At 44.5% G+C, this 15628-nt stretch overlaps 1 protein-coding gene across 6 annotated transcripts; it reads left to right on the top strand.

Moving 5' to 3' along the window:
- The first annotated feature begins 5065 nt into the window (after window positions 1–5065).
- LOC135521818 (U4/U6 small nuclear ribonucleoprotein Prp3-like) lies at window positions 5066–15490 on the top strand. 6 transcript variants are annotated; one of them, XM_064947564.1, is made up of 17 exons: window positions 5066–5089; window positions 6104–6251; window positions 6463–6593; window positions 7384–7551; window positions 7697–7780; window positions 7928–8211; window positions 8327–8448; window positions 8570–8757; window positions 8935–9101; window positions 9260–9342; window positions 9815–9961; window positions 10108–10207; window positions 10443–10556; window positions 10703–10821; window positions 11046–11123; window positions 14219–14274; window positions 14476–15490. In XM_064947564.1, the coding sequence occupies exons 2-17, from the start codon at window positions 6107–6109 to the stop codon at window positions 14623–14625; spliced, it is 2136 nt and encodes a 711-aa protein (XP_064803636.1). In that variant the 5' UTR covers window positions 5066–5089; window positions 6104–6106; the 3' UTR covers window positions 14626–15490. The 6 variants fall into 6 exon arrangements, 5 of the variants coding, with proteins under 5 accessions (XP_064803636.1, XP_064803637.1, XP_064803638.1 ...); XM_064947565.1 differs by lacking the exon at window positions 5066–5089 and adding an exon at window positions 5151–5168; XR_010452607.1 differs by lacking the exons at window positions 5066–5089; window positions 14219–14274; window positions 14476–15490 and adding exons at window positions 5546–5718; window positions 11311–11388; window positions 11717–11781.
- The last annotated feature ends 138 nt before the right edge of the window (window positions 15491–15628 follow it).

Raw genomic sequence — 15628 nt, 5'->3', positions numbered from 1 at the left:
CTTTATTGGCATGGGAAACGTGTTAAAATTGCCAAAGCAAATGAGGTAGATAATATACAAAAGGGAAATAAACAATAAAAATTAACAGTAAACATTACACATACAGAAGTTTCAAAACAATAAAGACATTACAAATGTCATATTATATATATATATATAATATGATATATTATCTACCTCACCCCTCTCTCTCTCTATATATATATACATATATATATATATATACACACACACTGTATACACTCTCTCTCTGTCTCTCTTTCCCTCTCTCAATCCCTCTCTCTTGTCTCTCTGTCTCTCTCTCTTGTCTCTCTATCCCTCTCTCTTGTCTCGTTGTCTCTCTATCCCTCTCTCTGTCTCTCTCTCTTGTCTCTCTATCCCTCTCTCTGTCTCTCTCTCTCTTGTCTCTCTATCCCTCTCTGTGTCTCTCTCCATCTCTCTCTGCGCCTGCTGTGTTCATTCACTGTGCTCCATTAGAAGTCACGCGAGGCAAGCCATGCTGTACTCTACTACTGACCGCACACACACACACACACCCGCACCCACACACACACACAGACAGACACACACACACACTTACTTGCACTTGCACTCACCCAAATCTTCCAGGGCTGAATTAAACATGCACACTGCCAATAGGGGGCATAGAGTTAACCATCACTACACTAGTCCTGCCTATGAACTGCAATACCAAGAGAGGGAATAGAGTTAACCTCCACACTACTGAACCTACTGTTTAAGGAATATATAGATAAACATTTTAAAGGATTCAAATATTTAGATAGCAGACATATCAAATTTGTCCTTGCTTGGTGGCCATTATGATGTCATCAGCAGGGGGCAGACTAAAATACATGATGTGGACCATATTTTCAAGGACACAGAAGTCTCTCATAACACAATGTGGGGATATTTAGGGAAGAGTCCTGCTATGATCCTCATGGTGACACCATCTTACATGGCTTCTCAATTATTGAAGCAGAGTGACTGAATGAGAGACAAAGAGAAAAAGGTGGGATGAGAGAGAGAGAAATTGTGAAAGGGTGAAAGCAGGATGGTGAAAGAGGTATAAACTGGCATGCTTCCACTGAGTATGTAAATGAGGGTTATTTTGCATGTACCTTGACAACCCACACGCATGCACACGCATGCACACGCATGCACACGCATGCACACGCATGCACACGCACCCTGACGACTGATTAGGGGCTGTGGCTCAGTGCTGTGGCATGCAGCTCAGTTTGGTGTGAAGTGAACACACACACACACACAGGGTTTGGAGAAGTGTATACAGCAGCGTGACCCAGAGTCCCCTGGTACCGGAACCTTCTAGAATGATTTAGAGCCACTGTCAGACACACAGGACTACAACTGGGTTAGAATGATGAAACGCCACCTGATCTGCTGGGCTGGGGAATCACATAGTTTGATGCCATTCCATTGTGTATATGTGCCATTCAGAGGGTGAACAGGCAAGACAAAAGATTTAAGTGCCTTTGAACAGGGTATGGTAGTAGGTGCCAGGTGCACCAGTTTGTTCCAAGAACTGCAACGTTGCTGGGGTTTTCACGCTCAACAGCTTCCCGTGTGTATCAAGAATGGTCCACCACCCAAAGGACATCTAGCCAACTTGAGACAATTGTGGGAAGTACTGTAGTCAACATGGGCCAGAATCCCTGTGCAACTCAATATTAGGTAAATACTACTAATGTTTGGTATACTCTGTTTATGTGCCCTTCAAATGAAAACATTGTAGAATAAAACACAACACTGACAGTAATGTTATCTGATGAATAAGGATGAAGCTTTTTCTCAAACCAGACCAGAGGATAGAGGTTGCATTCATACACAGCCCCTCCATTCAACCAGCGACCACAAAATAGTGCCATGCACTGCGGGTGCTACTGAGTACTATGAAGACACCATTGAGAGTCTGTGTGTGTGTTTGTGGTGGGTGGGGGGGGTCGAGTGTGTATGGGGTGAGGGTACTTGTGATATTGTGTGCGTGAGTGAGTGTGTGGGGAGAGGGGTTGAGGGGTCTGTGTGCGGTACAGTCATATATAATGGTCTGGCTCGTGGGATGTCAGACAGACATCTCAGACAGAGTTCAGTGTGTCAAATCGGAGGGCCTGTTGGGGCCTGTTGTCCGGACCTCTGGCAGTCTCTATGGGGGTGCCACAGGGTTCAATTCTCAGGCCGACTCTTTTCTCTCATTTTTGCCATCAATGATGTATCTCTTTCTGCTGGTGATTCTCTGATCCACTTCTATGCAGACGACACCACTCTGTATATTTCTGGCCCTTCTTTGGACAATGTGTTAACTAACTTCAATGCCATACAACTCTCCTTCCGTGGCCTCCCAACTGCTCTTAAATGCAAGTAAAACTAAATGCATGCTCTTCAACCGATCGCTGCCCGCACCTGCCCGCCCGTCCAGCATCACTACTCTGGACGGTTCTGACTTAGAATATGTGAACAACTACAAAGCATCCTTCACTCATGCTGCCAAACATACCCTCGGATATCTGACTATCCTGCCGATCCTTGACTTCGGCGATGTCATTTACAAAATAGCCTCCAACACTCTACTCAGAAAATTGGATGCAGTCTATCACAGTGCCATCCGTTTTGTCACCAAAGCCCCATATACTACCCACCACTGCAACCTGTATGCTCTCGTTGGCTGGACCTTGCATCATATTCGTCGCCAAACCCACTGGCTCCAGGTCATCTATAAGTCGTTGCTTGGTAAAGCCCTGCCTTATCTCAGCTCACTGGTCACCATAGCAGCACCCACCCTTAGCACGCGCTCCAGCAGGTATATTTCACTGGTCACCCCAAACCAATCCCTCCTTTGGCCGTCTTTCCTTCCAGTTCTCTGCTGCCAATGACTGGAACGAATTGCAAAAATCACTGAAGCTGGAGACCCATATCTCCCTCACTAACTTTAAGCACTAGCTGTCAGAGCAGCTCACAGATCACTGCACCTGTACATAGCCCACCTGTAAATAGCCCATCCAACTACCTCATCCCCATACTGTATTTACTTCACTTGCACCTTTGCACCCCAGTATCTCTACTTGCACATTCATCTTCTGCACATCAATCACCCCAGTGTTTAATTGCCATACTGTAACATTTTTGCCACTATGGCCTATTTATTGCCTTACCTCCCTTATTTTACCTCCTTTGCACACACTGTATGTAGACTTTTTTTCTCTATTGTGATATTGACTGTATGTTTGTTTATTCCATGTGTAACTCTGTGTTGTTGTTTGTGTCACACTGCTTTGCTTAATCTTGGCCAGGTCGCAGTTGTAAATGAGAACTTGTTTTCAACTAGCCTACCTGGTTAAATAAAGGTTAAATAATTATTTTTAAAAGGTGTCATTTTTTACCAAACTATTTTTTGCCAGGGCATTCAGTCAGTCTGTCACTGCATGTGAGGAGGATGAATTGGAAAGATGTGTATGCTTTGTGTGTGAGAGAGCCCTGTCAACGTGAGAGAAATATGGAGATATAAAAAAAGGTGGAATGAGAATGAAAGAGAGAGTAAATAATAAAAAAACAGAATTCCAAAGAAAAAGAGTGGTGTTTGTACTATTTGGCTGTACAGCACAGTACAGTTACAGTAGTAGGCCCAGATCATTATAAAACAGCAGTGCAAGGGTTCTAAAACACTACTGCAGTAGTAGTACTAGGGACGGGGAGAGGTGGAGAGGGAATGGAGGGAGTACACTAGAGGGTGGAGAGGGGCGGGAGAGCGTTGCATGTAATCTGGCAGACGGGGGGGGGGGGGGGGGGTAGCCCCGGCTCACACTGCAGCTCTCGTGCTCAAACTACTACTATTGGACTCAGATGACCTACATCACGCGCCAGGAGGAAAATGAGAGAAAGAGTAAAAGAGGGCGCGGAAAGGAAATAACCAAATAAACAAGGCGGCATCTTCAACATTAGCCAGTGTTTTCAACCAATTCTATGAATGCATGTCAGTTTGTTTACGCATCACGTAGTGATTGAAAAAAACGCATTAATGCAGTTGTATATATGTCTGAGTGTATATATTTTATTCGAAATTGAAGTTCAATTGACAAGGCCGAACTAGGCTGTAGCCTATAACGTCACTCTACTCCCGACTGGTGGCCGACAATCCAAATTGCAATAAAGTAGCGTTTAAGGTAGCATACTATTGGGCTGCGTTCAGTACGAAAAAAGTAGAGTAACGTTCAATTAAACGGAAACGGGGGTACTGAACGACCAATTAAAATACGGGGCGGGGTTGTGGATGAAAATGCTTGGCTTGTCTTTAAATACGTCACTCATTGCTTTAAGCCAAACTCACAAAAACGGAGCAAACGAACCTCAAAGTATGTTCAATAAAAACGGCCAAAGACCAAAAGACTGCTAAATAGTTAATCAAATACCTACCCAGACTATCTGCATTGCCCCCTTTTGCACTAACTTATTGTAACGACCCTGGGTATTATTTTGACTTATCACATAGCCAACGCTGCTGCTACTGTTTACTATCTGTCACTTTATTCCCATTATACATTATGTACATATCTACCTCAATGACCGTATATACCCCTGAATATCGACTCGGTACTAATATAAGGGAAGGGCCCGTAAGAAAGAATGTCACTGTTAGTCCACACCTGTTGTTTACGAAGAATGTGGCACATTTGATCTGAACGTTTTGGGGGAACGTGCCGTTCAGTACAAATCTATACGAAACGTAGCAAAAGTTCAATCAAACTGAACACACTCTTGTATTCAAGTGACAAACTGCTACAACAAGACAATCATCTGTGTCAAATACACGGTGAGTGGTAAAATTGTAGACTACCTCTGGGAAATCTGTATTTTGATGAAAGTACTTTGCCTGCAGCATAGGCTCTTTTTATTATCTTTGGCCTCACCCCCTTGCTAAGAAACCTATTGCAGTCCTCATCCTCCACGTACAACACCAGTTCTGCCAGTCACATTCTGTTAAAGGTTCCCAAAGTACACACATCCCTGGGTCGCTCCTCTTTTCAGTTCGCTGCAGCTAGCGACTGGATCAAGCTGCACAAAAACCCTCAAACTGGTCCGTTATATCGCCATCTCTTCATTCAAAGACTACATTTTGGACACGCTTACTGACAGTTGTGGCTGCTTCGCGTGATGTATTGTTTTCTCTACCTTTTTGCCCTTTGTGCTGTTGTCTGTGCCCAAAAATGTTTGTACCATGTATTGTGCTGCTACCATGTTGTGTTTTCATGTGTTGCTGCCATACTATGTTGTTTTGTCTCTCTTTGTTTAGTGTTGTGGTGTCTCTCTTGTCGTGATGCGTTTTGTCATATATTTTATTGTACATTTTTAATCCCAGCCCCGTCCCCGCAGGAGGCATTTTGGTAGGCCGTCATTGTCAATTTTAATGTGTTCTTAACTGACTTGCCTAGTTAAATAAATAAAAACTATTATACACGTGTTGATTTTATGATTGATTCACGATAGGCAGAAACAACAAACAAGTACTAACAGCAGAGAGGGTACCTCACGTGTTTCCGCTTCCGGGTTCTGAATTCAGAACGTCGTGTGAACGCCGCGCTAACTGAAAGTTTGTTAACAGCGGCTTGAATTTATTATGTATTTCTATCTTTTAATATTACTGTTTTAGAATATAACTGATATAAGAGGATATATTTACCTGTTAAGGACGAAATAGTCTGGTTGGTAAGTTGATCTCACCGCACGGGGGAATCAGACTGTTGTAGCTTGCTAGCTAGCTACAAGAGTTCAATGCTAGCTAATAGTTGAGACATAGCTAGCAAGTTAGCTAGTTGTTGAGCCCTAACTAGTTAGCCAACACTGGCAAAAATCTGTGTTGACAGGTGAAATGTGAACAGGCAAGGGAAACAAAAACTGCAAGTGTTTAACTTGGCAAGCAAACTAACCATAACTTTTAGTAGCTAACTTAGCTGGGCAGATACACGTGACGTTGGTCTGTTTGTCAACTTTGCTGATAACCTTAGTGGCATGGATAGGTGAACGTTAGCTACTTGGCTAGCTAAGAAATGTGTCTGTTTCAGTTAGTTTACTGACTACCGTTGTGTTGTAGACGATGTCTCTTCCTAAACGGGAGGTGGAGGAGCTACGGCCCTGGGTGGAACGGACCGTGAAGAAGGTGCTGGGGTTCTCTGAGCCTACTGTCGTTACTGCGGCCCTGCACTGTGTAGGCAAGGGCCTGGACAAGAGGAAGACCACAGGTGTGTGAGAGGGGGATTATGAAGGCAGTTGGTGTGTGACATGTTACACTGAAATTGTGGCAGAAAAGCTGTGTTGTACGCTGTCTTATCTGTTTTGTTAGCCTATTTTTCATGAACGTCTGTTTTTTGTGGGTCTGGTTCAAATATATAACAGTTCAGCAGTCTTTAAATGTTGTATTTGACCCTTGACCCCTAACCTTTGACCCATCAGACCAGCTGCGTCCATTCCTGGATGAGTCTGCCGGTGGGTTCGTGGAGAGACTATTTGAGGCCCTGGAGGAGAGCCGTAATTCCCGTGGGAACAAGGGTGCTGGGGAGAGGAACCGCAAGAGAGACCTGAAGGTAGACCTCACCACACACTGCTGCTGTTGTACCACACGTTCCACGTTAACATGTAGGTTGTAACTAGTAGCTATCTACATGTTTAGACCATGGAGATGGAACACATTAACCTGTAACCAGTAGCTACCTACATGTTTAGACCATGGAGATGGAACACATTAACCTGTATCCTGTAACCAGTAGCTACCTACATGTTTAGACCATGGAGATGGAACACATTAACCTGTATCCTGTAACCAGTAGCTACCTACATGTTTAGACCATGGAGATGGAACACATTAACCTGTATCCTGTAACCAGTAGCTACCTACATGTTTAGACCATGGAGATGGAACACATTAACCTGTAGCCTGTAACCAGTAGCTACCTACATGTTTAGACCATGAAGATGGAACACATTAACCTGTAGCCTGTAACCAGTAGCTACCTACATGTTTAGACCATGGAGATGGAACACATTAACCTGTAGCCTGTAACCAGTAGCTACCTACATGTTTAGACCATGGAGATGGCACAGATATCAGAAGGGATTGAATGGGTGTAAATGATAGGCTAGGTGAGTTTCTACCATTATCAGAGATTTCAACTCAGTAACTCGTTTATCTACAGAAAGTCATTCTCAAGGCTTGATCTTTATTATGTTAGTGTCATACATATCTCCCCTGGGACCAGGAAACAGTGAGTGGATATTCCCAGGACGTTGTTTAAATTACTCATTGCATTGGTTAGATTGCTTGGCAAAGCCTCAGGCCGAGCCTCAGGCCATTGCCGCCTACTGATGTTCCCCCAGGATGTGTTTGGTGATGAGGTGGAGGTGGGTGCGAGGCGGGATGTCCCCGAGGCAGGAGATGGTGTGCCGGTGAAGAGGAAACGTGTCCCCCGCTTCGAGGAGGTGGAGGAACCAGAGGTCCTACCTGCACCCCCTACTGAGAGCCCTGGCATGCTCACTAAGATACAGGTAGCCAGACACACACACACAGAGAGACTCACATACACTGTTTCCCATATGAAACACGCATGTTCCAAGATCCTGCTTCACATACAGACATCTCACGATCCTTGTGAAATGAATCAGTGTTCATTCCCTCTCTCTCTGTCCTCAGATCAAACAGATGATGGAAGCTGCCACCAGACAGATAGAGGAGAGGAAGAAACAGCTGAGCTTCGTCCCAGTGTCTTCCCAGCAGGTGAGACTAAACTTTCTCCACTCTCTCCCTCTCTTGAAGGATTGGCTGTCTTTTCTCCTCCTTTTATAAATTAAAAGTGTAGATGTCTGACAGATATTGTGGACTTGTGTTGTTACTGTCTCATCACAATCTCCTGTCCCCCTCCAGAGGCTGCCCCTGCCCACTCCCCAGCCAGACCCCCCCTTCGCCTCTCATCTTCTCCCCGCTCCCTCTACCCCCTCCTCGGGCTCGGCCCAGTCCATCGCCCCCTCCCAGGCAGCTACTTTCATGAACGATGCCATTGAGAAGGCTAGGAAGGCTGCAGAGCTGCAGGCCCGCATCCAGTCGCAGTTAGCCATGAAGCCTGGTATACTGGGAGCCATTGGGAACACTGGAGGACCTCATAACCTGGTGGCGCTGGCCAACCTACACGCCATGGGGATAGCACCACCGTGAGTATAGCATACACCACAGACCCAACTTTAGACACTTCCACAAATACATGTCATACTACAGGGAGGCTTAACACATGTATGTCATCTGATTTTGTGTGTGTGTTGGGTGTAGGAAGGTGGCAGAGGCCCGTGAGTCAAACAAGCCGGCCCCTCTGATTCTGGATGATATGGGTCGGACCGTGGATGCCAGCGGCAACGAGGTGGAGCTAACACACCGCATGCCCACCCTCAAAGGTACAACACTCTCCTCTACTGTCACAATCAGCATGCTCTATTCCCCGATCTTCAGTCACCTGTCTGACTGTTCATTCATCTCCTCTCCATCCACAGCTAATATCTGACTCTCCATCCACAGCTAATATCCGTGCGGTGAAGAGGGAGCAGTTCCGTCAGCAATTGAAGGAGAAACCTGGCGAGGACCTGGAGTCCACTATCTACTTTGACGGGCGTGTTAACATAGCACCCGCCCAGCGAGCCAAGAAGGGCTTCAAGTTCCATGAGCAGGGACGCTTTGAGAAGATCGCCCAGAGGATCAGAACTAAGGTACCAAATCTGACCCCTGACCTGTCACCTTCCACCTCTCACCATAGCCTTTTATTATTTTGAATGTGTTTCGCAACAATTGTTCAATACAGAGAGGAAAAAAATATTTGTAGAGTGTAACATTAACTGCAAAATGGAAAAATTAAACAACCAAAACCACCTCTGTCTCCTGTCCAGGCCCAGTTGGAGAAGCTGCAGACAGAGATCGCCCAGGCAGCCAAGAAGACTGGGATCCAGGCCTCCACCAAACTGGCCCTCTTTGCCCCCAAGAAGATGCTGGGGGACGGGCAGGTGCCCATCATTGAGTGGTGGGACTCGTACATCCTCCCCTCCAACATTGACCTGTGAGTCTTTACACATTTAATCCCCACTTTACTAGCTCAATATAGTCATCCTAACACCTGCATCCAAGTTGTATACCTTTTGAAGAATTGTCATGAAAGTCCTCTCTGCACCATTTTCCAGACTTCTTTTTGTGCTGATCACATCTCTTCTCTCTCAGATCCACAGAGACCAATTTTGTGGCGATGGAGTTGTTTGGTGTCACAAACCTGGTGGAGCACCCTGCTCAGATCAGCCCCCCAGGTAACCACACACATCCCTTCTTTGATGTTACTTTTATGTCAAGCTCCCAATAAGGGCTCCTGGATATTAGTCAGTGGGTTAGATTAATCTCACCCGGCTTCCTGTGTAGGCGTGTTTTGCATGGGCTGAAAGTTGTCTGTGCTCTATTTGGAACGGGGCTGCCGCCCAGGTGTGTCCCAGGGGACCTGTTCAAGCCCACGGCGAAGTCGACTCAAAACAAAAGTTACCTAATTAAGCGTGTGGAGTAATGGCTAGGATTCTGTTTTCACATGACAAAGGGATTGGTTTTGATAGAAACCCTTTATCTGGCTTCCAGGTGAAAACTAGTTTGAAAATTCAAACATATTTTATGGAAAAGAGATGTATGTTTCTGAACGATGCGCCATGCCGCCTTGTTGACAACCTGACCGAGAGGAGTAGATTACTGTTCGGTTTGAGAAGGCAGCTCTAAGTGTTGGTCTCCTCTCTCCAGTGGACACAGACAAGCCAGGAGTGACTCTGGGAGTGTACCTGACTAAGAAGGAACAGAAGAAGCTGAGGAGACAGACTCGCCGGGAGGGACAGAAAGAGCTTCAGGAGAAGGTCCGACTGGGGCTCATGCCACCCCCAGAACCTAAAGGTAGGATCGAGACCAGGGCTGTTGACGTAATGCTGCTTTTCTCTTCAATTTGAAGTTTTACTGAGGGGTAGTCCTGTTTTGAGGCCTGTGTTCCTCTCCTCCCCGTTTCAGTGCATCTTTGACCTTGAGTGTGTTTGTCTCGTCAGTGCGCATCTCTAACCTGATGAGAGTGCTGGGTACGGAGGCAGTACAGGATCCCACTAAGGTAGAGGCCCACGTCAGAGCACAGATGGCCAAGAGACAGAAGTAAGTCAAACCACAACACATTTCTCTCTGTATTGTCCCCTCTTTCTCTTACCCCTCCCTCATCTATTAACCCTTTTCTCCTCGCTCTCTCTCCCCCCTCTTTTCTGCCTCCCATCTATCACTGCTCCTATTTCACTGCTCCTATTTCACCCACTTCCTGACTCACCATTTCTGTCCTCTCCCTCCATATGACATCTCTCACTACATAACCAGCTGTCTGTGTGTTTGTCCTCAGGGCCCATGAGGAGGCCAATGCAGCCCGGAAGCTCACAACCGAGCAGAGAAAAGAGAAGAAGGTGAAGAAGCTGAAAGAGGACCTGAGTCTTGGAGTTCACATCTCAGTCTATAGGTGAGTTAGGGTTTGTCTCTGGATAGCGTAAGGTTTTGTGTGCATGTTATAGTGTTTAGGTAAGTCTCTGTGCACATGTAACTATTTACGGCTTAGTGTGTTCGTGTGCCTTTCCTACTCATTTGTACTTGCTCGCTTTCCCTCAGGATCCGTAACCTCCACAACCCGGCTAAGAAGTTTAAGGTGGAAGCTAACGCCAACCAGCTGTACCTGACGGGCACCGTGGTGCTACACCGAGACGTCAACATGGTGGTGGTGGAGGGAGGTGAGAGAGGGGTGGCTGGAGGGGAGGGGGTGAGAGGAGAGGGACCATGTTAGTCTCTTTAAATGGGGTCTACTTTCACTGAGTCTGAACCATTCAAGTTGCCTTTAATTACCATGAATTACTCATGATAATCTCATAACATTTCTTGTTATGTTGCTGTAAATGGGTTCTTCTTTACCCCAGAGTTAACTACATGACTGAGCATGCATGTACTGTTCTCTCAGGTCCCAAAGCCCAGAAGAAGTTCAAGAGGCTCATGTTGAGCAGAATCAAATGGGAAGAACACAACTCCAAGAGAGATGGTGAGAACTTAATTTATATATACAGTACCAGTCAAAATGTTGAGCGCCTACTCATTCAAGGGTTTTTCTTTTATTTGTATTATTTTCTATATTGCAATATAATAGTGAAGACGTCACAACTATGAAATAACACATGGAATAATGTAGTAACCAAAAAAGTGTTAAACAAATCAAAATATATTTTAAGTCTTAGATTCTTCAAAGTAGCCACCCTTTGCCTTGATGACAGCTTTGCACACTTGGCATTCTCAACCAGCTTCATGAGGTATGCTTTTCCAACAGTCTTGAATGAGTTTCCACTGAGCACTTGTTGCCTGCTTTTCCTTCACTCTGCTGTCCAACTCATCCCAAACCATCTCAATTGTGTTGGGGTCGGGTGATTGTGGAGGCCAGGTCATTTGATGCACTCCATCACTCTCGTGGGTCAAGTAGCCCTTACACAGCCTGGAGGTGTGTTTTGGGTCATTGTCCTGTTGAAAAACAAATGATAGTCCCACTAAGCCCAAATCAGATGGGATGACGTATGCCTGTAGAATGTGGTGGTAGCCATGCTGTGCCTTGAATTCTAAATAAATCACTGACTGTGTCACCAGCAAAGACCCATCACACCACGACCTCCATGCTTCAAGGTGGGAACCACACATGCGGAGATCATCCGTTCACCTACTCTGCGTCTCAAAGACACGGCGGTTGGAACCAAAAAACTCACATTTGGACTCCAGACCAAAGGACATAATGGTTTAATGTCCTTTGCTCATCTTTCATGACCCAAGCAAGTCTCTTCTTATAGGTGTCCTTTAGTAGTGATTTCTTTGCAGCAATTTTACCATGAAGGCCTGACTCATGCAGTCTCCTCTGAACAGCTGATGGTGAGATGTGTCTGTTACTTGAACTCTTTGAAGCATTTATTTGGGCAGCAATTTCTGAGGCTGGCAACTCTAATGAACTTGTCCTCTGCAGCAGAGGTAACTGGGTGTTTCTTTCCTGTGGCGGTCCTCATGAGAGAAAGTTTCATCATAGAGCTTGATGGTTTTTGCGACTGCACTTTAATTTTTTTTCAACGTTCTTAATTTCCCTATTGACTGACCCTCATGTCCTCAAGTAATGATGGACTGTCGTTTCTCTTGCTTATTTGAGCTGTTCTTGTCATGACATGGACTTGGTCTTTTACCAAATAGGGCTATCTTCTGTATACCCCCATCAACCTTGTCACAACACAACTGATTGTCTCATAAAATATTAAAAACAGCAACAAATCATTGTGATTGTAATTTTTGGAAATCTGTTCCAAAGTATTTCTAACATACGAGATGTATACAGTGGCAAAGTATTTGAACCCTTTGGAAATACCTGGATTTCTGCATAAATTGGTCACAACAATAGACAAACGCAGTCTGCTTAAACAAATAAAACACAAACAATTATACGTGTTTATGTCTTTATTGAACACACCGTGTAAACATTCAGTGTAGGGTGGAAGAAGTATGTGAATCCTCGGATTTAAAAACTGGTTGACCCTCCTTTGGCAGCAATAACCTCAACCACATGTTTTCTATAGTTGCGGATCAGACCTGCTCAACGCTCAAGGAATTTTGGACCATTCCTCTTTACAAAACTGATTCAGTTCAGCAATATTCTTGGGATGCTCTCTTGAGGTCATGCCACAGCATCTCAATCGGGTTGAGGTCAGGACTGGGCCACTCCAGAAGGCCTATTTTCTTCTGTTGAAGCCATTCTGTTGATTTACTTCTGTGTTTTGGGTCATTGTCCTGTTGCATCACCCAACGTCTGCACTTCAATTGGCGGACAGATAGCCTAACATTGTCATGCAAAATGTTTTGATAAACTTGGGAATTAATTTTTCTGTTGATAATAGCAAGCTGTCCAGGCCCTGTAGCAGCAACGCAGCCCCACCAGCAGCAAAGCAGCTCCACCATACTTTACAGTTGGGAGGAGGTTTTGATGTTGGTGTACTGTGCCCTTTGTGTTCCTTCCAAACAAATCAAATGTCGTTTCATCTGTCCACAGAATATTTTGCCAGTAGCGCTGTGAAACATCCAGGTGCACTTTTGCGAACTTCAGATGTGCAGCAATGGGGTTTTTGGACAGCAGTCCTCCCATGAACACCATTCGTGTTTTGCATGTTTTACATATCGTCAACAGAGATGTTCCATAGATTTCTGTAAGTCTTTAGCTGAGACTCTAGGATTCTTCTTAGCCTCATTGAGCATTCTGCGCTGTGCTCTTTGCAGGACAGCTACTCTTAGGGAGAGTAATCCTTTCCAGCTTTGTGCAAGTCAGATCTCTTTTGTTCGAGGCATGGTATACATCAGACAATGCCTTTTGTGAATAGCAAACTCAAATTTTGTGAGTTTTATTTTTTTTATAGGGCAAGGCAGCTCTAACCAACATCTCTCATCTCATTGATTGGACTCCAGGTTTTTTATTGTACCTTTTATTTAACTAGTCAAGTCAGTTAAGAACAAATTCTTATTTTCAATGACGGCCTTGGAACAACTGCCTTGTTCAGGGGCAGATTTGTACCTTGTCCGCTCGGGGATTTGAACTTTTTCGATTACTAGCCCAACGCTCTACCCACTAGACTTCGCTGACTCCAATGAGCTTTTGGGGAAGTCATTAGCCCAGGAGCTCATACTTTTCCCAATCTACACTGTGAATGTTTAAATTAGGTATTCAATATAGACAAGAAAAATACATTTTTTTTATTAGTTTAAGAACACTTTGTCTATTGTTGTGACTTAGATGAAGATTAGATCAAATTTGATGATCAATTTATGCAGAAATCCAGGTAATTCCAAAGGGTTCACAAACTTTTTCTTGTCTCTATGTGATTGTATACAAATGTAAGCATGGTTTGAAAATGTTGTAGTCAAATGTTATATCTGTATGGGCTTCTTGTGGTCAATTTGCAAATGATTTGTAATTATGTTCTGACCATCTGCTCAAGAAAAAATGGGCCCATAGCTGAATCTAGTTGATGATCCACGCTGTATGTCTTACTGTTTATATTACATAATACTTCACTGTACTTGTTGTGGTTCTGAATCTGTTTTCCTTTCTCGTCTGTCTGTCAGATCCAGATGCAGACGATGAGACCAAGAAGAACAACAGATGCAGCCTGGTCTGGGAGGTGAGTGGTTAACCATGACATCTTATTTCACTAACGCTCCAGGAGTGTAATGCATGCTTCATATAATAATCATGTTCATCTTGGACAACTGGCTTCTTTAAAATGGATTGATTGTAAACACAGTATAGACTGATCTAACCTTGTCTTTCTTCCCCTGCTGTTTTCTCTCCTGCCTCCATCTGTCCCCTATCCTCCTCCCAGGGCACGGCTAAGGAGCGTAACTACGGGGAGATTAAGTTTAAGCAGTGTCCTACAGAGAACATGGCTAGAGAACACTTTAAGAAGCACGGAACAGAACACTACTGGGACCTGGCTCTGAGCCAGAGCGTGCTGGAGAGCACTGATGACTGAAGGGAGAGCATCACTCGAGCTGAGGAGGATCTCTTACCACTGACCCAGGGTCCGATAGTTGTTCATCCTCATAATGGTTGGGAGTTATCTGATCCTGGATCAGTGGTGAAGCACATTGTTACCTTGTGCACCAGAGACATGCAAAGGTCAGGGGTGATTCTACCCCTCTTACAGATACATTCACAACCCCAACCCAGCCTTGTATGGCTGGCTGCCTGCCTGTTATTGTGTGTTGACTTAAGACGGAGGGAGACGGATTGGGAGTGCTGGTTGGAGAATGGTTGAGGGCGTAGATTAGGAGGGATATATGGTGTGTATAGATATCATTGAGAGAGGTGTACACTGTTCTGCAATCACATTTTGTGGAAGAGTTGATAACTGTGAGACTAGCAGTTAGGGTGTCATTCAGGTTGTCAGTTGATGTGTGTCAGTGTTTAATACTATGTCTGACATCTCCACTGTGTGAGTGTTCTATAGCTCGCTATTGGCTTCTCTACCTGACTACAGTTCCTGAGTAAGCCCAGTTGTGGTCCAAATACAGTTCTGAAATATTGCCGCAATGTACTATTCCCAAGCAAAAGCCCTGTTTCGAATAAACAAAAACCAACCTATCAACGTAGAAGTAACTAAAGACTTTGAAACGTAATGAGATTGTACATTAGACTACGGTTTTTGTGTCATGTTTTTGGCCTTTTATTTTTAAAGAAAATTGACAATTTGTTTTTTGTGGAATGACCACATTGAGACAAGTATTGACTGACCCAAAATTGTTTTCTTTTCTTTAGAGATGTTTGTTTTGGATAAAATGTCTTCCCCTTATGTTTTGATCCTGTATATGTGGCCAATAAACACATGCAGGACAATACACTTTGTAATGAAAAATGAAAGCTTAATACCGTTGTGCACTTTTTAAATTATTTTTAGCTGCTACAAATCCAATGCAACACAGTGAGAGGTGACATTTTATAATGCTTGCTATTGGATACAACCAACCTGTAACAAA

Source organism: Oncorhynchus masou, chromosome 30 (genome assembly GCF_036934945.1).
Source record: "Oncorhynchus masou masou isolate Uvic2021 chromosome 30, UVic_Omas_1.1, whole genome shotgun sequence".
NCBI classification, from domain to species: Eukaryota; Metazoa; Chordata; class Actinopteri; order Salmoniformes; family Salmonidae; genus Oncorhynchus; species Oncorhynchus masou.
Note: the sequence above shows the minus strand (reverse complement) of the source record. Positions and strands in the feature narration are given on the sequence as shown.